At 34.2% G+C, this 13,648-nt stretch overlaps 1 protein-coding gene across 4 annotated transcripts in view; it reads right to left on the reverse strand.

Annotated features, from left to right (window-relative positions):
- Nucleotides 1-1,336: 1,336 nt before the first annotated feature.
- The window catches only part of LOC111507244 (Ig-like and fibronectin type-III domain-containing protein 2), a 507,957-nt gene continuing 495,645 nt past the window's right edge, over nt 1,337-13,648 (reverse strand). For all 4 annotated transcript variants that reach the window (XM_074178771.1, XM_074178772.1, XM_074178769.1 and 1 more), the window contains 4 exons: nt 10,129-10,735; nt 6,404-6,606; nt 3,911-4,212; nt 1,337-1,969 (listed from right to left, as the gene is read on the reverse strand). In XM_074178771.1, the coding sequence (XP_074034872.1) occupies nt 1,772-1,969; nt 3,911-4,212; nt 6,404-6,606; nt 10,129-10,735 (1,310 nt within the window). In that variant the 3' untranslated portion in view covers nt 1,337-1,771. The remainder of the gene's footprint in view (nt 1,970-3,910; nt 4,213-6,403; nt 6,607-10,128; nt 10,736-13,648) is intronic.

Here is a 13,648-nt window from a genome sequence, read left to right on the forward strand (position 1 = left end):
TATTGATTTACAATTGTGTTTATTCTAGTTTATTCTGATCCAGAGAAACACAAATAAACTCCTAAATACTATAATATTCATTCTTGGGCAATAATGTGTGTGTGTGTGACTTATCCTAGTTTTATCTTATTTTTATCTTATTTGTATACATCTGAAAGATCAATTAATTATCTCAAATGATCTACTATATTTAATAGCAATGATATCTGTGAATGATATCTGATTCACTTCCATAATTGTCTTTCATATAATTCAGTTTGATTCGAATTTTTTTCTGTCGTGTAATTCGATGTTTATATAAAAGTAGCTGTTCCAGTAGGGCTTTTTCATCCAGTTTGTGTCTGGAAATTACCCGTTTGTATGATTCACAAATCTCTGTAGGAAGTTGAGTTTTTGTATTTGTTTGCTTTCTTTTTATGGAATATTGTTTCATTTTTTTCTATGAAGATGGGAAAGTAGAAAGTCAAAACCTTTTTTTTAGAAATCAATCTCCTGAAAATATACTGATTCCAATCCAATTGCTATAAAGTTTCGATTCGAATCCGCTAAAATTCTTCAATTCCTATCTCACGAATCGATTCCATTTTGTTGAATACATCAAACACTTTAAAATATTCAATGAATGTATTATTACTATTATGATATGGATATATTTCCTATATTCAACACGTTCATCGCAAAATTTAATACTGTGATCTGTAATTGAGTCTAGTGCCTGTTTAGACAATTGAAAGTTATTTTTAACGTCCTCACTCTGCCTAGATTCAACACAGAATTTGCACCTGCATCATCTCAATATAGGGTTATAGTCTATAGGAAGTCAATTCGAACAGCTAAATAGGAGACGGATGTGCCGAGTCTGATGAATTCAATGGTTAATATCATATAAAACCTCCCACATAAAAATAATGATAAGACTTTGTGAGAAACTGTCGATGTTGGGTAACTATTTAGTTTATTCGAATTGACTTCGAATGTATTTTTATATACTTTGAAATGAAAGAGAACTTGGTATTGTGTGTATTTATTCTATATATCTATCTGATGTGTCACTATATTTTACAAATCGTTAAAAATTATGTACAGAGAAACAAATACTACACATTGTATCTATATATTATTCTATAATAGATTAGTGAAGGCACATTTTACGTGTATCTACTTCAATACACGTTTTCCACATAGAGAATAACATTAATAAATCATAACATAGATTAACATTCTCTTTTACGCATTTTAGAAGGGAAATGGGAAATGCAGTGAATTGTTTTGGATATTTCGTGCTTCTTTTTTGTTTGACTTGTCGAAGGATCATCGTAACATTGATATATTTCAATTCTCACGTCAATGGCTTCGATAAAATAGTGGTTCCATTAAGCATTTTGTTTTTTTTTGTCATCCTTTCTACTAGTATTTCATCTAGCTACTACCGAAATACAATCGTTCATTTTCAATATATCCTTCACCCCTAATCAATATATTATTTTCCTTTAAATTAAATCACATTTTTTCGTAAAACTAACAGTGAACTAATTTAATGAGGTATTGAATAAACATTAAATAAACCTTATGCAATACCTGTCTCATTCATCTACCCAAGAGGTTTTCGAAAGCAATTCCCAAAACTGGCCACAAATTTTCCCACACCGCACAACCAAAATTCCAGAAGGTTTGAATTTGCTTTCGAAAATAAATAACCTACTGTTATCACAATATGTGACAAGTACTCCTAGAACCGAGACTCCACTCCTTGACCGTCTGAATCCTCATACTAGGGTTTCAGTCTCTTAAAACCAGCTCCGTCTTGTCCCAATTTGAGTTCTTCATACATTGTTGGGTCGACTTCATGCTGAGCGGGAACCTGAAGGGCTTCATTTTTCCAACCCGGCCCTCCTGAAGAAGATGATACGGAAATACCATTGGCTGTACCGTTAGAAATGGGAACGGATTCAGACTGACCATTTGGCACCTGAAAAAAAAATTGCCTTGTATGACTTCGAAAAAAGAGAAAAGAGGGAGAAATTTTACTGACGTTATTGATGAAGTTTCTATGATATAGCAGGTTTCTTGACTATAATCACTTAAAATCAATAACTAAACCTGTCTATCTTTATCAACTAGTTACCTTTATATAATGGAAGAAAATCGGATGTTTTCAACAAAATCAGAAAAAATGCCATTGTGGAAAGAGGTGTTGATTAAAGATACCATTGTTTTCATGCTTCAATTGGAAGATTTTGAATAATTTATATGGAGATTCCATCATAACCAGTTGCATTTTTATTCTGTATATTCCTCAAAATTTCTACCAATTCACTAATACTTGTATCGTAAAAAGTTAGGTTATTCTCAATTCTGACATTTTCAAGATTTAATAAGGGATCGTAAGGTACCTCTATATTCTCACTAAAGTTTTTTGCAATCGAACTATTGTTCGATTATTATTATAATCATTGATTTCATCAGGACTAACTGATATTCCCACATGTTTTTTTTTATTTTCCCGTAATATTACTGACAGCAGATCTTGTAAATAGAAACACCAATTCCACATTTTCAAACCACCTTTCAGCAGGACATGAGTTTATGTAGATCAGGATATAGTTGGTAAATATCCGCACGAAGAAGCCGTTGTATGGCGAAACACGTGTTGCATTTTTGTAAAACTGTTAAGTGGAAATCTCACAATGAAGTGTTGTTTGAATACGTTATTTATGGATTTTCTTTCAAGTATCAACCAATTCCACCATATAAAGAGAAAAACAAGATTCTCTGAGAAATCTTTCACAGCAGGAGACACAGAGAAAGCATGATCACGAGGTCCTGAGGAATGGTCGATCAGACAATGCAACAAATGGATCTTTCAGACGGGAACTATCGAAAAAGCGAGAATTGATATAAAAAAACTCTGAGATGAAATGTAGATTTACAGCAGGCAATGAAAAGAATGGAAGGAAAGAAAAGTTAGTTGAATGGCAGATGATCAAAATAGTACCAACTGAGGCATACCTACATAGCTGGTCAACGTGTTACCATGAACACACTCTCACGAGACAAGCCTATCGCATGGTGGAAATCTGAAGGTTCCTGCTACCAATTGATAGACATGGGTAATGTACCGACGACAATTTGAGCAGCCAACCTCTGTTTTTGGAGGATAGAAACGGCCACTGCCATAGTTCAAGAACAGTACACAAGTTAGTACACTAGAGCATAATCAGGAAAATATATCAACAATTGGTGGGGATTTTCCAACATTACAAAAGCAAATCAACCAATATAGCCTATTCTTAGGCTCCGAAAGAACATTTAGAGTCATTTCAAGTACAGGTCCCGATGATATCGAGATGAAGTTGATCATGGGGATATGTCAACATGTTATGATTCATCAGATGGAAAGAAAGATTGAGATCTGTCTAGAGCAGCTCTCCCAGATCAGGTCACTGAGGAGAGAAACATTTCTTTCCCATTATAGACGGCAGATAGCCAACGTTCAAGTGGAAGCATAGGTCACCAACGAGACATCAAATCAGTGTATCAAATGTATTTCATAGCTGTAAGATCGTGATTTAGAAGAGGCCCACAATCAAATTTTTTCTCGCAACAATCCATCTGGTTAAAGGCGGATTTGAGTCTGATACTACAAGTAGCACTACTAGAATTACTGATACGATTACGAATAGCCATGGTGCTAGGCAGATGGTAAACATAGTCTGAGAGACTAACGACTGTAGTTAACGATGCCAAAAACACGAATACTTTTGTATGTATTGAGTCAAATGCAAATGAATGATGTTGAATAGCATCTATATTGAATTCTGAATTCCGATGAATCATTACTGCCATGCAAATATCAGATGTATTCGAAGATGTTTCTGGATATTTCAGAAATTTCATGATTTTGACTCACCTGTATGTGATCCATATTAACTTCTCTTAGATAACTTGGATTTTCGAAGGCGATTCCGTTAGAATTTTTTATTCCCAACATCTTCTTGTTTCTAACAAACCACACGGCACCAGCAAATATAGCAGTTACAACTGCTAGAGCCAATATCACTGCGACTATGACTCCCACGTGACCGTTTTGATCATCTTGACTGGCTGCAGAAGTTATATATTTGTCTCCCATTGTGAATTTCAATGGATCGGTTAGAGTGGATGTGCCCTTGCTATTACCCGCTTTCACTACTACTTGATATGTTGCTCCGGCTGAAAAATGAAATAATAATAATGATAATGATTTTGTTCAATATTTCTCAAAGTAATAAATTTACAGTGAACAGCAAGTGAATTGATATTCAAACCTCACAAAAATATTGAAATTCATAAAATTCAATTTACGAATGATAATTAATACCATGAATATTGAAACAATATATGTATCATCAAAACAATTGGTTTAGTTGCAGAGACCTAACTTTCATAAGAATCTTCAAAAATAGTCTATTAATTTCCATATTTTCAGTGTCATGAAATTATTTTGATTTGGCTGCTTCTAACGAATTTATTGATTTGTGGTAAATAAATGATGATACGTGTGGAAAGTTTTTTTTCGACTTCACTTCGAATATTTCATCGTTAGTCTTAATTTCATTTCATTTCGTGTTTATTTGATTCAATCATCATGAGAAAATATAAAAGTGATTATATTAAAAAGAAACATTGCCTTGCATCTATTTTTTACTTTCAAAAAATAATTCAACTGAATAATATCTATTTTTATCGACCTTCTTTGGTTATTTTCACCTTTTTCTCGAATACTTATACTAAAATTATTTTTCAAGAAAAATACAATGTTCATACTAGGGAAAAAAAAAAATACAAAAAAGAACGACGGACACTTCAACTGAATTAAAATATATGAATATGAATTAAAAGAATATTGATAATAATATAATGGTTTATAACACAAAATTTTCCATTTTTTTTTCAAAATTCATTTTGCCGATATTTTTCAAAAATTTTGAAAAATAATCATATAATTTGAAATCACTTCAACGATTGTAAACCAGTATTTGATATTATATTCAGAAAGCTTTCATCGTTTGAACGCCTCGATGGAGAGTTTTATTGAACGCTAACTATTTCGAAAATCAAATTTGAATGTTTCAATTTGTTTTTTGTCAGATCAATGAAGGTGCAAGTATCAGTTGGTCTGATCCGATTTGAAAATATCTTATTTCATCAAAAAAGGAAGAAATACAAGTCATGAAATTATGAAACAACAAAAATTAATTGGCGCTCAGCACCTGCAGTACCTCATCATCTGAAGATCTTGATCTGCCAATGTCCTCTCTTCCATAAAACAAAATGTAGGGTGTCTCTAGAGGCTCCAATAAATTTAAGATATCGCTAGAATATTTAGTGACACGACTGTCGTTAAACTCAAACCAGTCCGTTTCGTCTTTAAGCAATGCGTAATAATGACTAGATTCGATACCAGAACCACAGTGAACAATGACTGCAGGAAAATTATAAATGTGGTCTGCTAGATTGAAGTGTTCATCTATTTCGAACTTTCTTAAGAGTTTGGTCCAGGTGTCGGGGGTTGAGTCATGTTTGAAGATCATCAGTGTCATTGTTAGATTAACTGGTACCTCAGCTATACTTGTTTTCTTATAATTGTCTGTTAGTTTGGCAATACAGTTGAGAATTCTATTTTCGGATGATTTGACAATAACATAACTTTATTCAGAAGTATTTTCAGTATTTTGATTAGAGTATTTGTTGCTGCTCCCTGAACTGATATCAGTTTCAAATGAACTGAACAAGAATAATTATATATTTTGAATATTTCTGTGACGAAAAATTACGAATTATGAAAACTATTTCCATTATGGAAGATATTCATTTTCGTAAAATTTTGATATATAAGAATTTCAATTTTGATAAATGGGGACTTGAGTTTCTATGAGCTCAATAATTTAATAATTTTATATGAAATATTTGCCAATAATAATTTCCAAATAATTGATAAGCTCGTTTTCTTCGATTTCTAAATAACTTACTTGGTTAGGAACAGAATCAGGCAGATGATGTTTTTGAAGAGTCCGGGAGAATTCTCGAAATTGAGAGTTGATGAATGATTGTCAGAACAATTCCTTATATTTTCAATATCAACATGAATGAAATTTTCAAGATATTGTTATATTTTTGAATTATGAACTATGACAGTGTCATTTGCAAAGCTGTGTATAAAAAATTGTTGGAAAATTTAAAAAAATATGTTGAATTATATATACTCCTCTCTTGTGAAATTTTATAATTCAATATTCTTCTTGAAATGATACGGCTTCATATTCAAACAAATTGTTAACAAAAGGAGTGAAATAGAAGTATTGATACGAATTTTCAATTATTAGTATCTAACTGTTCCAAATCATAGGTATATGTTTCTCACCAGTAAGGTCTTGTATTTTGATACGGGTATCCGAGGTATCCTCTTTGAAACTGTCTCTGCCAAGCGAATCTATGCCTTTGATGATCACCCTGTACAATTCGACTGTGTGAGCATTTTTGGCTGGCGGGTCCCAAATTATTTCTACTGAGTGAGAGTCGATGAAATCAACATGAACGTTTTGGGGTGGTCCAGGAAGTTTGTCCCTGAAAAATTCAATCAAAAACTGAATATCATGTAGAATAGAACAGAAATTTATTATACTGATCAACAAACAAAATGTTTTCCATTTACATGATGTATAGTTTTTTCAACGGTCCTTACATATAGTATTTATTGAGTACCATTGATACAGTTAGAATATATATATATATATATATATATATATATATATATATATATATATATATATATATATATATATATATATAAGATATAACAATATAAATCAATAAATAATAAAATGACCGTAAAAACCTTCAGACATATTTCAGTATTCGAAGGAGTTGTCTCTCTGTAATAGTGTAATACAGTTCCTCACCATTTTTTTAATTGTTTCGAGACATTGTTGAAGAGAAAACACATTATTTAAGACACGAAACAGATTGTATCTTCTTCTCAGTCTTACACCAGGTACAATAAAATCAATAGTGAAGAGAATTTCAGGTACTTTCAGTTTTCTAATAATGTTATAAACAAAAATCACTTCCGAAGACTCACGGTTGCATATTAAATTCTTGTAATTGGCTAGAATACGATATAAATGAAGGCCAGACATTATGTTTTATGAAGAAGAGTGTTTTTAAAAATCGTTTCTGGACTTTTCTACAGTATCAGAATATGAAATGGTTTTTGGATTCCAAATGACACAACCACATTCCAGCTCAGAACGAACAATGGAGTTGAAAAGTAACAAACAAATATCGTGATCGAATTCACTATAAATCTCATGTCATATACATACAACGAAATCTTGTTCTAGACTCACGTTCAACCCACGAGTGGTTTATAATCAACAATACATACAATAATATATCTTCAATATAAATTGTTTTAATACACTCCATACAGATCAGTGTTCTCAATTATTCGAAGGTGAAAAAGAGTTCTCATTGTTCTTTCAGAAAATTTTCCGTTTTCTGCTTTTATACTCCCATTCAGACCAAGAATCGAAGATGAAATTTTTGAGGAATTTGTACAAAGTTCGAACCATCTTTTAACAAAGATATATTTCCATAAGTGTGTTGATGTATGTAGCCGTTACTACGTGGTAGGAAATCATAATAAAGAAAGGAGAGTTGAAACTTTCTATGTTCTTACCATGTAAGTAACGTTACTGCTCAATGTATACATTGAGTAGATGATCATTTCATTCCGAAGCACTCTGATCATTTGTCCTTATTTATCACCCACTTAGATTTTATAATTCCCCAGTTTTATTCCTTTCCCAATAAATCACTTGAAATCTATCCAACTATTTTAATTCATCAACATTAAGGTTGAGTTATTACACAACCCAAAACTCAAGTTATCTCCTAGTTGCCAAGCTAAATGATACATTTTGCTTTCATTTTGATCTCTAATGAGTCCTTATGGGGTGTTTTTGATGAAAACACTCTTAATAAGCCCCCCCTGTGAGTGATGGTGTTTTGAATTGGAAAAGGAATCAACTGAAGTCCACTATATTCAGATTTTCAACATATAAAAAACCGTAGACCAGAAGATAACACAGTTTTTTTCTTGAAAGGTTTTCAAAGTAGATCTTTTGTGGTATTCAGTGGATAACTTGAAAGATCTACTTATGTTTGATTCAATTATTTTTCAGATGACATCAATGAATGCCTGATATCAACAGCCTGAAGCTGTCTTTGAATCAAAGATGGCTTTTTATTCTGGTAACCTTTTCCTTCGTAATACTTTTTGATGATGATGATCATTGACTAGTTGGTGCAGTTTTGAAAGTTGGGGAAGGGATTTCAATAATGAGTTTTCTGTAGGTAGTAATGGAATTGAATATGAGGAAGCCGATAATTTCTCCTCCATCAGAACTACCAACCATCAATATCAATTGAAGTATTCATTTTCGAACTCAAAGCTTATTTTTATTATCAAATATGTAAAATTATCATGAAATAATTCAAATTCATACATGAATTGGAAGATGTTCCAACCTCAACTTCAATATTCTAAAACAAAAACACTCAGTATTCAGTAATATCGCAAGTTTATAGACATCGAAATTGATACGATCACAGAATATAGGTGTACCTCAGGGCTCGATCCTCGGACCAATACTCTTCCTTCTATATGTAAACGACTTATCCGAAGCTTTGAATCTGGGTGGTATATACCAGTCCGCAGATGACACATCAGTCATTATCACAGAAACTAATACATCAGAACTCTCAACCAAAGCTTCTGCCATGTCAAATGATTTGGTCAAAACAGGACTTGTGAACTTTTAATGAATCAATTAACTCTGATGAATATCTATATGTGAAACTCCAAAATGAGTCTGTTCTAATATCTGGTCACACTAAATTCTTAGGTATCACGATGGATGCAAACCCAAATAAACTTTTTAAATTACAGATTAAGCTCTATTTGTGTTGTGATACGATATTTGAGGGTCAAATTTCTGTTTGTAGTCCGAAAACATAATCCTATGCCCATGTGTATACTCACAAAAAAATTCAATAATCAAAAATATTCTGTGATGTATCCTAAATCTAGATCGAAGAAGCTCTTGTAAAGAATACAGTGCTCTCGTTGTATTTCTTGGGTCAGTGTAAATGAGAATTGCCTTCTCGAAAGTTTGACTTTTGCTGTGTCCACTGTTGGATTCTGCATCTGTGCGGCTAAGATTTCTGCCTTAGTGCGGCAAGCCGGTATGATTTTAAGATTCGAGAGTAGAGAGGACATCATTCCACCAAGGACTCCAATAATCAGAACAACCATCCTGACAGAGTGATCTGGATAGAGTCTGCGGAGTTCGAAGAGAAAATCTCGATATTTTATCCGTTTTTCCCCCTCTTTTCTGACGATATTCGTCTCGCCAGGAGCTGAAAACTCCACGACAAATATCGTTTTGGTCTGGTGGTCGAGAAGGACTACATCAGGCTTATTAGCTTGCATGAGCCTAAGGGTGGGGAACGAATAGTTCCAATAAATTCGGCACTTCTCGTTTCCCACAACGGATTCAATATCCCCCGGAGCGTAGGGCAACACCGGTGTCTCGCCAATACCGTAAGAGTGCCGTATATGGTAAAACAATCACCAAATACGCAAACTTTGCACAGCTTGCATACTGAGCATTTCACCTCAATACATTGACCGGATAAAAGTTGCAATGTCAGCGTATAAATCTTCATAAATATTGAGGGAGGTCAAGATCATAGACAGACAGTGTTGTGAAATTCATTCAGTATATATTGATCTCAGGAATGGTTCCAGCAATGCAGCAATCCTTTCCTTCGATCCTGCTGGGTGGCAGTATAATGTGATTTTGGTGATTTATTGTATTTTTGATAAACATTTTAGAGTTAGATTAAGTTTATTATTCAAGTATTTTCCCCGTTTCTTCACAATAATGATTTAATCAAGTTTAAAAATGAGTTCTTTCATTATCTGGATGAATAATGAATGGGTGGAACAGCGAATGAAATCCTCTCGTTGAAAAGTCAAGCGAGTACTGAGTTGCGACATTATCAACAGAAAAAACAACTCACCTTCCTTCATGGAAACAGCTCATGATCACTTTCGTGTACGACAAAACACAGATCTTATTATTCAACACAGGTTCTCCCCGACACCAATCTAAACATCTCCTGGGTACATTCTGCTGGGCACAGCAACTCCTGTGATCCGATCCATCTGCCGCACACTTCATCAGTTTATCGAAGTCTTGAATACACTCAGGCTTATCGATAACAGCATCAATATCCAAGTACAACGTACAGGCATCCATACAAAAGCTAGTAACATTCTGTTCGATGCAGCATTGAGTCACATTATTGTATGCTGCCAGGCTTCTGATTCGCACAGATACAGGTTTGGTTGAACTACCAAATGCGTTTTCCGCATGACAGTAGTATTCCCCGACATCCGCATCCTGGATTTGTTTGATAGTGAGTTGCATAACGTACTTATCTACCTCATCTTTCATGGGTCGGGTGCTGATGTCATATTTTCCACCTTGAATCACAGGGGAGCGTTCTTCGTGGTTCCGCCAGAATATCATTTTTGGTTCCGGCTGGGCTTCTACTTTGCATTCGAGAGTAACTGAGTCTCCTAAAGTTGTCATTGTTATACCACTCGCTTGAATGTGCGGTCCATCTGCAAATAAATTCTCTAATGAACAATGGCTATTCTTATCGGGTACTCTGTATATCCATAGGATGTCTGTGTCATGTCCAACTGATGTTCTATGAATTATCCTAGGATGTTCAGATGCCACTGAGTTCAACTGCCATAGGATATCTTTCATGTTCGGAAGACACTGACTTGGACATCCACAGGATATCCATTATGGGTATTTATAAAATATTCATTGATGACGTGTGTTGTGATTTATTCATTTTGGCTCACCATATAGATATGTGGAAGAGCAATATCAGTTTTGAAACTTTAAGAAGAATGTCATAGATGTTGTTTTTGTAATTGTCAAGTATTGTGTTAGAGAAGGTGTAACTGAATAAGTGTAAACCATTCAAGGTGATTCCTCATTGAAAAAAAGATAGGAACTTTCATATAAAGGAACTTCATTGGAGCATCCCTTGTCAAGATACAGCCCCTTAAAGGGGGTACATAAAATTTGTATAACAATTTTTTTCACCAGCACTGAAGAAGTTACAATATTGAAATCAACCAGACGTTTTGTACTACCCCATGGTTGTAAGGGATGGAAAACGCAACCTCTAAAATGTTCCCAAAGTAACTTTTTGTCTTATTATTTGTTCATTCATTTTGGCGCTAGCCTGTTTCATTCTGAACAAAAAATGTCTCTTTGGTTTTTTGCCCAAAATAAACCAGTTTGCAGCAAAAAATTATTTTACGAACAACTACAGAGATACATCGTCATAAATGCGAACTGGATTTATTGTTATTTTGTAGTTAGTACCTGCATTAAACGATTAAAGGGCAATAAACAAAACTAATTTATTAATAAAAAAACACACAACATGTGAAAATCATAGAAAATGTTCAATACATTACACATGCGTCTAGACGTCGGCGCATTGAGCCACGTATTCGCTCAAATATTCCTGGAGTCTCTCTGATTTACCCTGTACGTATCGATGATGCGGTTTCTTAAGTCCTCTACATCACGAACAGGAGTACGATAAACCAACTGCTGTAACCCCGAATAGAGAAATCGAGAGGATTGGGATCCGGGATCGACCGGGCCAGTTATGTGGTCCCCCTCGACCTATCCATTGATTTGCATATGTTTCAGTTAAATGCTGACGTGCTATTTGACTGAAATGGGCAGGAACCCCATCATGCATAAAAAACATATCCCTTCTGACGCCCAAAGGAACTTCCTCCAGCGGTACTGGATGCACTTCTCTTAAAAATTGAACATATGCCTCACCATTTAATCGAGGAGTTAGAAAATGAGGCCCAATTAAATCATCCCCAATAACTCCGAGCCAAACGTTGAGAGCAAACTGTTCTTAATGGTTAGTTTCAACAATAGCGTGAGGGTTTTCATTAGCCCATATGTGGTAATTATGAAAATTAATAATCTTGCCCCGAGAAATCTACATTTGTTTGTGAATTCTATCGTCTTCAGAAAGTCACAATTTCTTCTAATCATTTCCAGCTTCCAATTGCAAAATTCAAGACGGTTCGGAATTTCTCGCGGTAACAGTGCCTGTACCTGTTGCAGATGGTAAGGGTATGAGAGTTGTTCCTTTAAAATTCGAAATACAGTCATATGATCAACATTTAGCTGGAAAGCAATCTTCCTAGTACTGGTAGTGGGTTGTTTTTCAATCAAATGAGGAATCACCTCCTTGAATGTTTTACACTTATTCAGTTACACCCTGTATTCTTGTATTTTTCTGTATATAGAAGTTGCATTGAACTTTTTCAAACATTTCTACAAAACCAGAAACAGAAACCGTAAATCCTGATCGACATTTCCAACACGTGCAAATGATATATTCATGGAATGTAACAAAATGCTGAATAAAAAAACATGTTGAATTGAACAAATTGATGGATGTAGCCGGTAACTACGTGGTAGGAAATCATAATAAAGAAAAGAGAAATGAAACTTTCTATGTTTTTTAACAGTTTTATTTGTAACTAACGTTACTTTGTTCAATGTATACGTTTGAAATAAAAAAAGTTACAAATAAATGTGGTAAAAAACATAGAAAGACTTTTCTCTTTTCTTCATTGTTTTTATTGAAATGAGTATGAAACAAAATGATACTGTCCACACATGGATTATTGAATAACAATTAATTTTTTTTCCTCATTTGTTTCTTCTGTGTTGTGCTTTTTTAAATGTTATCCTTATGCTGCCTGGGAAGGATAATAGAATAGGATGGTTTTGATCTAATTGATTTTTTTATGGAATCATGGACATTTTTATGTGATTGAACTGAATCATTTATTTTTTTCAGGACAAAATACAAGAACTTCAAGAAAAACGTTATGGCGCTCTGAAAGCGGTGCCTGTGTGAAAGTAGCGATTTGAATGGCTGGAGATTAGATCCATTTGGAGAAACGTTCTGAAGAAGTTAATTTCATATGAATGCAGTTCTCCAAATGGAAGAGTTGCCAAACAGTGAAGTTTGAGGTGGAACTGAGATGAAACTCAAAATGATGAGCAGCCACAGTCCTTCTCCAACCTTTCTTTCATGTTCTAGACTATCAAGGTTGCAAGTAATGTTCGTGTCTACAACCAGGCGGACGACCATGGATGGAATGGATGGAATCCAACAGGTTCAGGGTATCCTTAGGAGCGGAGCTCCATACATGAAGACAATTATCCAGTTAAACCCTCAATAAACCTCTCGAAGCAAAAAGCAGAATTGTCTGTCCTGACTTTATTATATCCGGTTCGGAAACATTTATCTTTTTGAAGAAAACCGATGCCTGGGTTTTTGTGGCGTTATGTTGAACCTGGTTACTTTCAGCTTAATTCGAAATCACTTCTAGATCCTCATTAAGATATGCAACCCCCTGCTGCCGGTAAAGATGTGCATCCGGCATACACAAAAATGGAGAGCCAAA

The sequence above is a fragment of the Leptinotarsa decemlineata genome, unplaced genomic scaffold (genome assembly GCF_025532065.1).
Source record: "Leptinotarsa decemlineata unplaced genomic scaffold, Ldec_3_MD MMD2_tig00004307_RagTag_RagTag, whole genome shotgun sequence".
Lineage (NCBI taxonomy): Eukaryota > Metazoa > Arthropoda > Insecta > Coleoptera > Chrysomelidae > Leptinotarsa > Leptinotarsa decemlineata.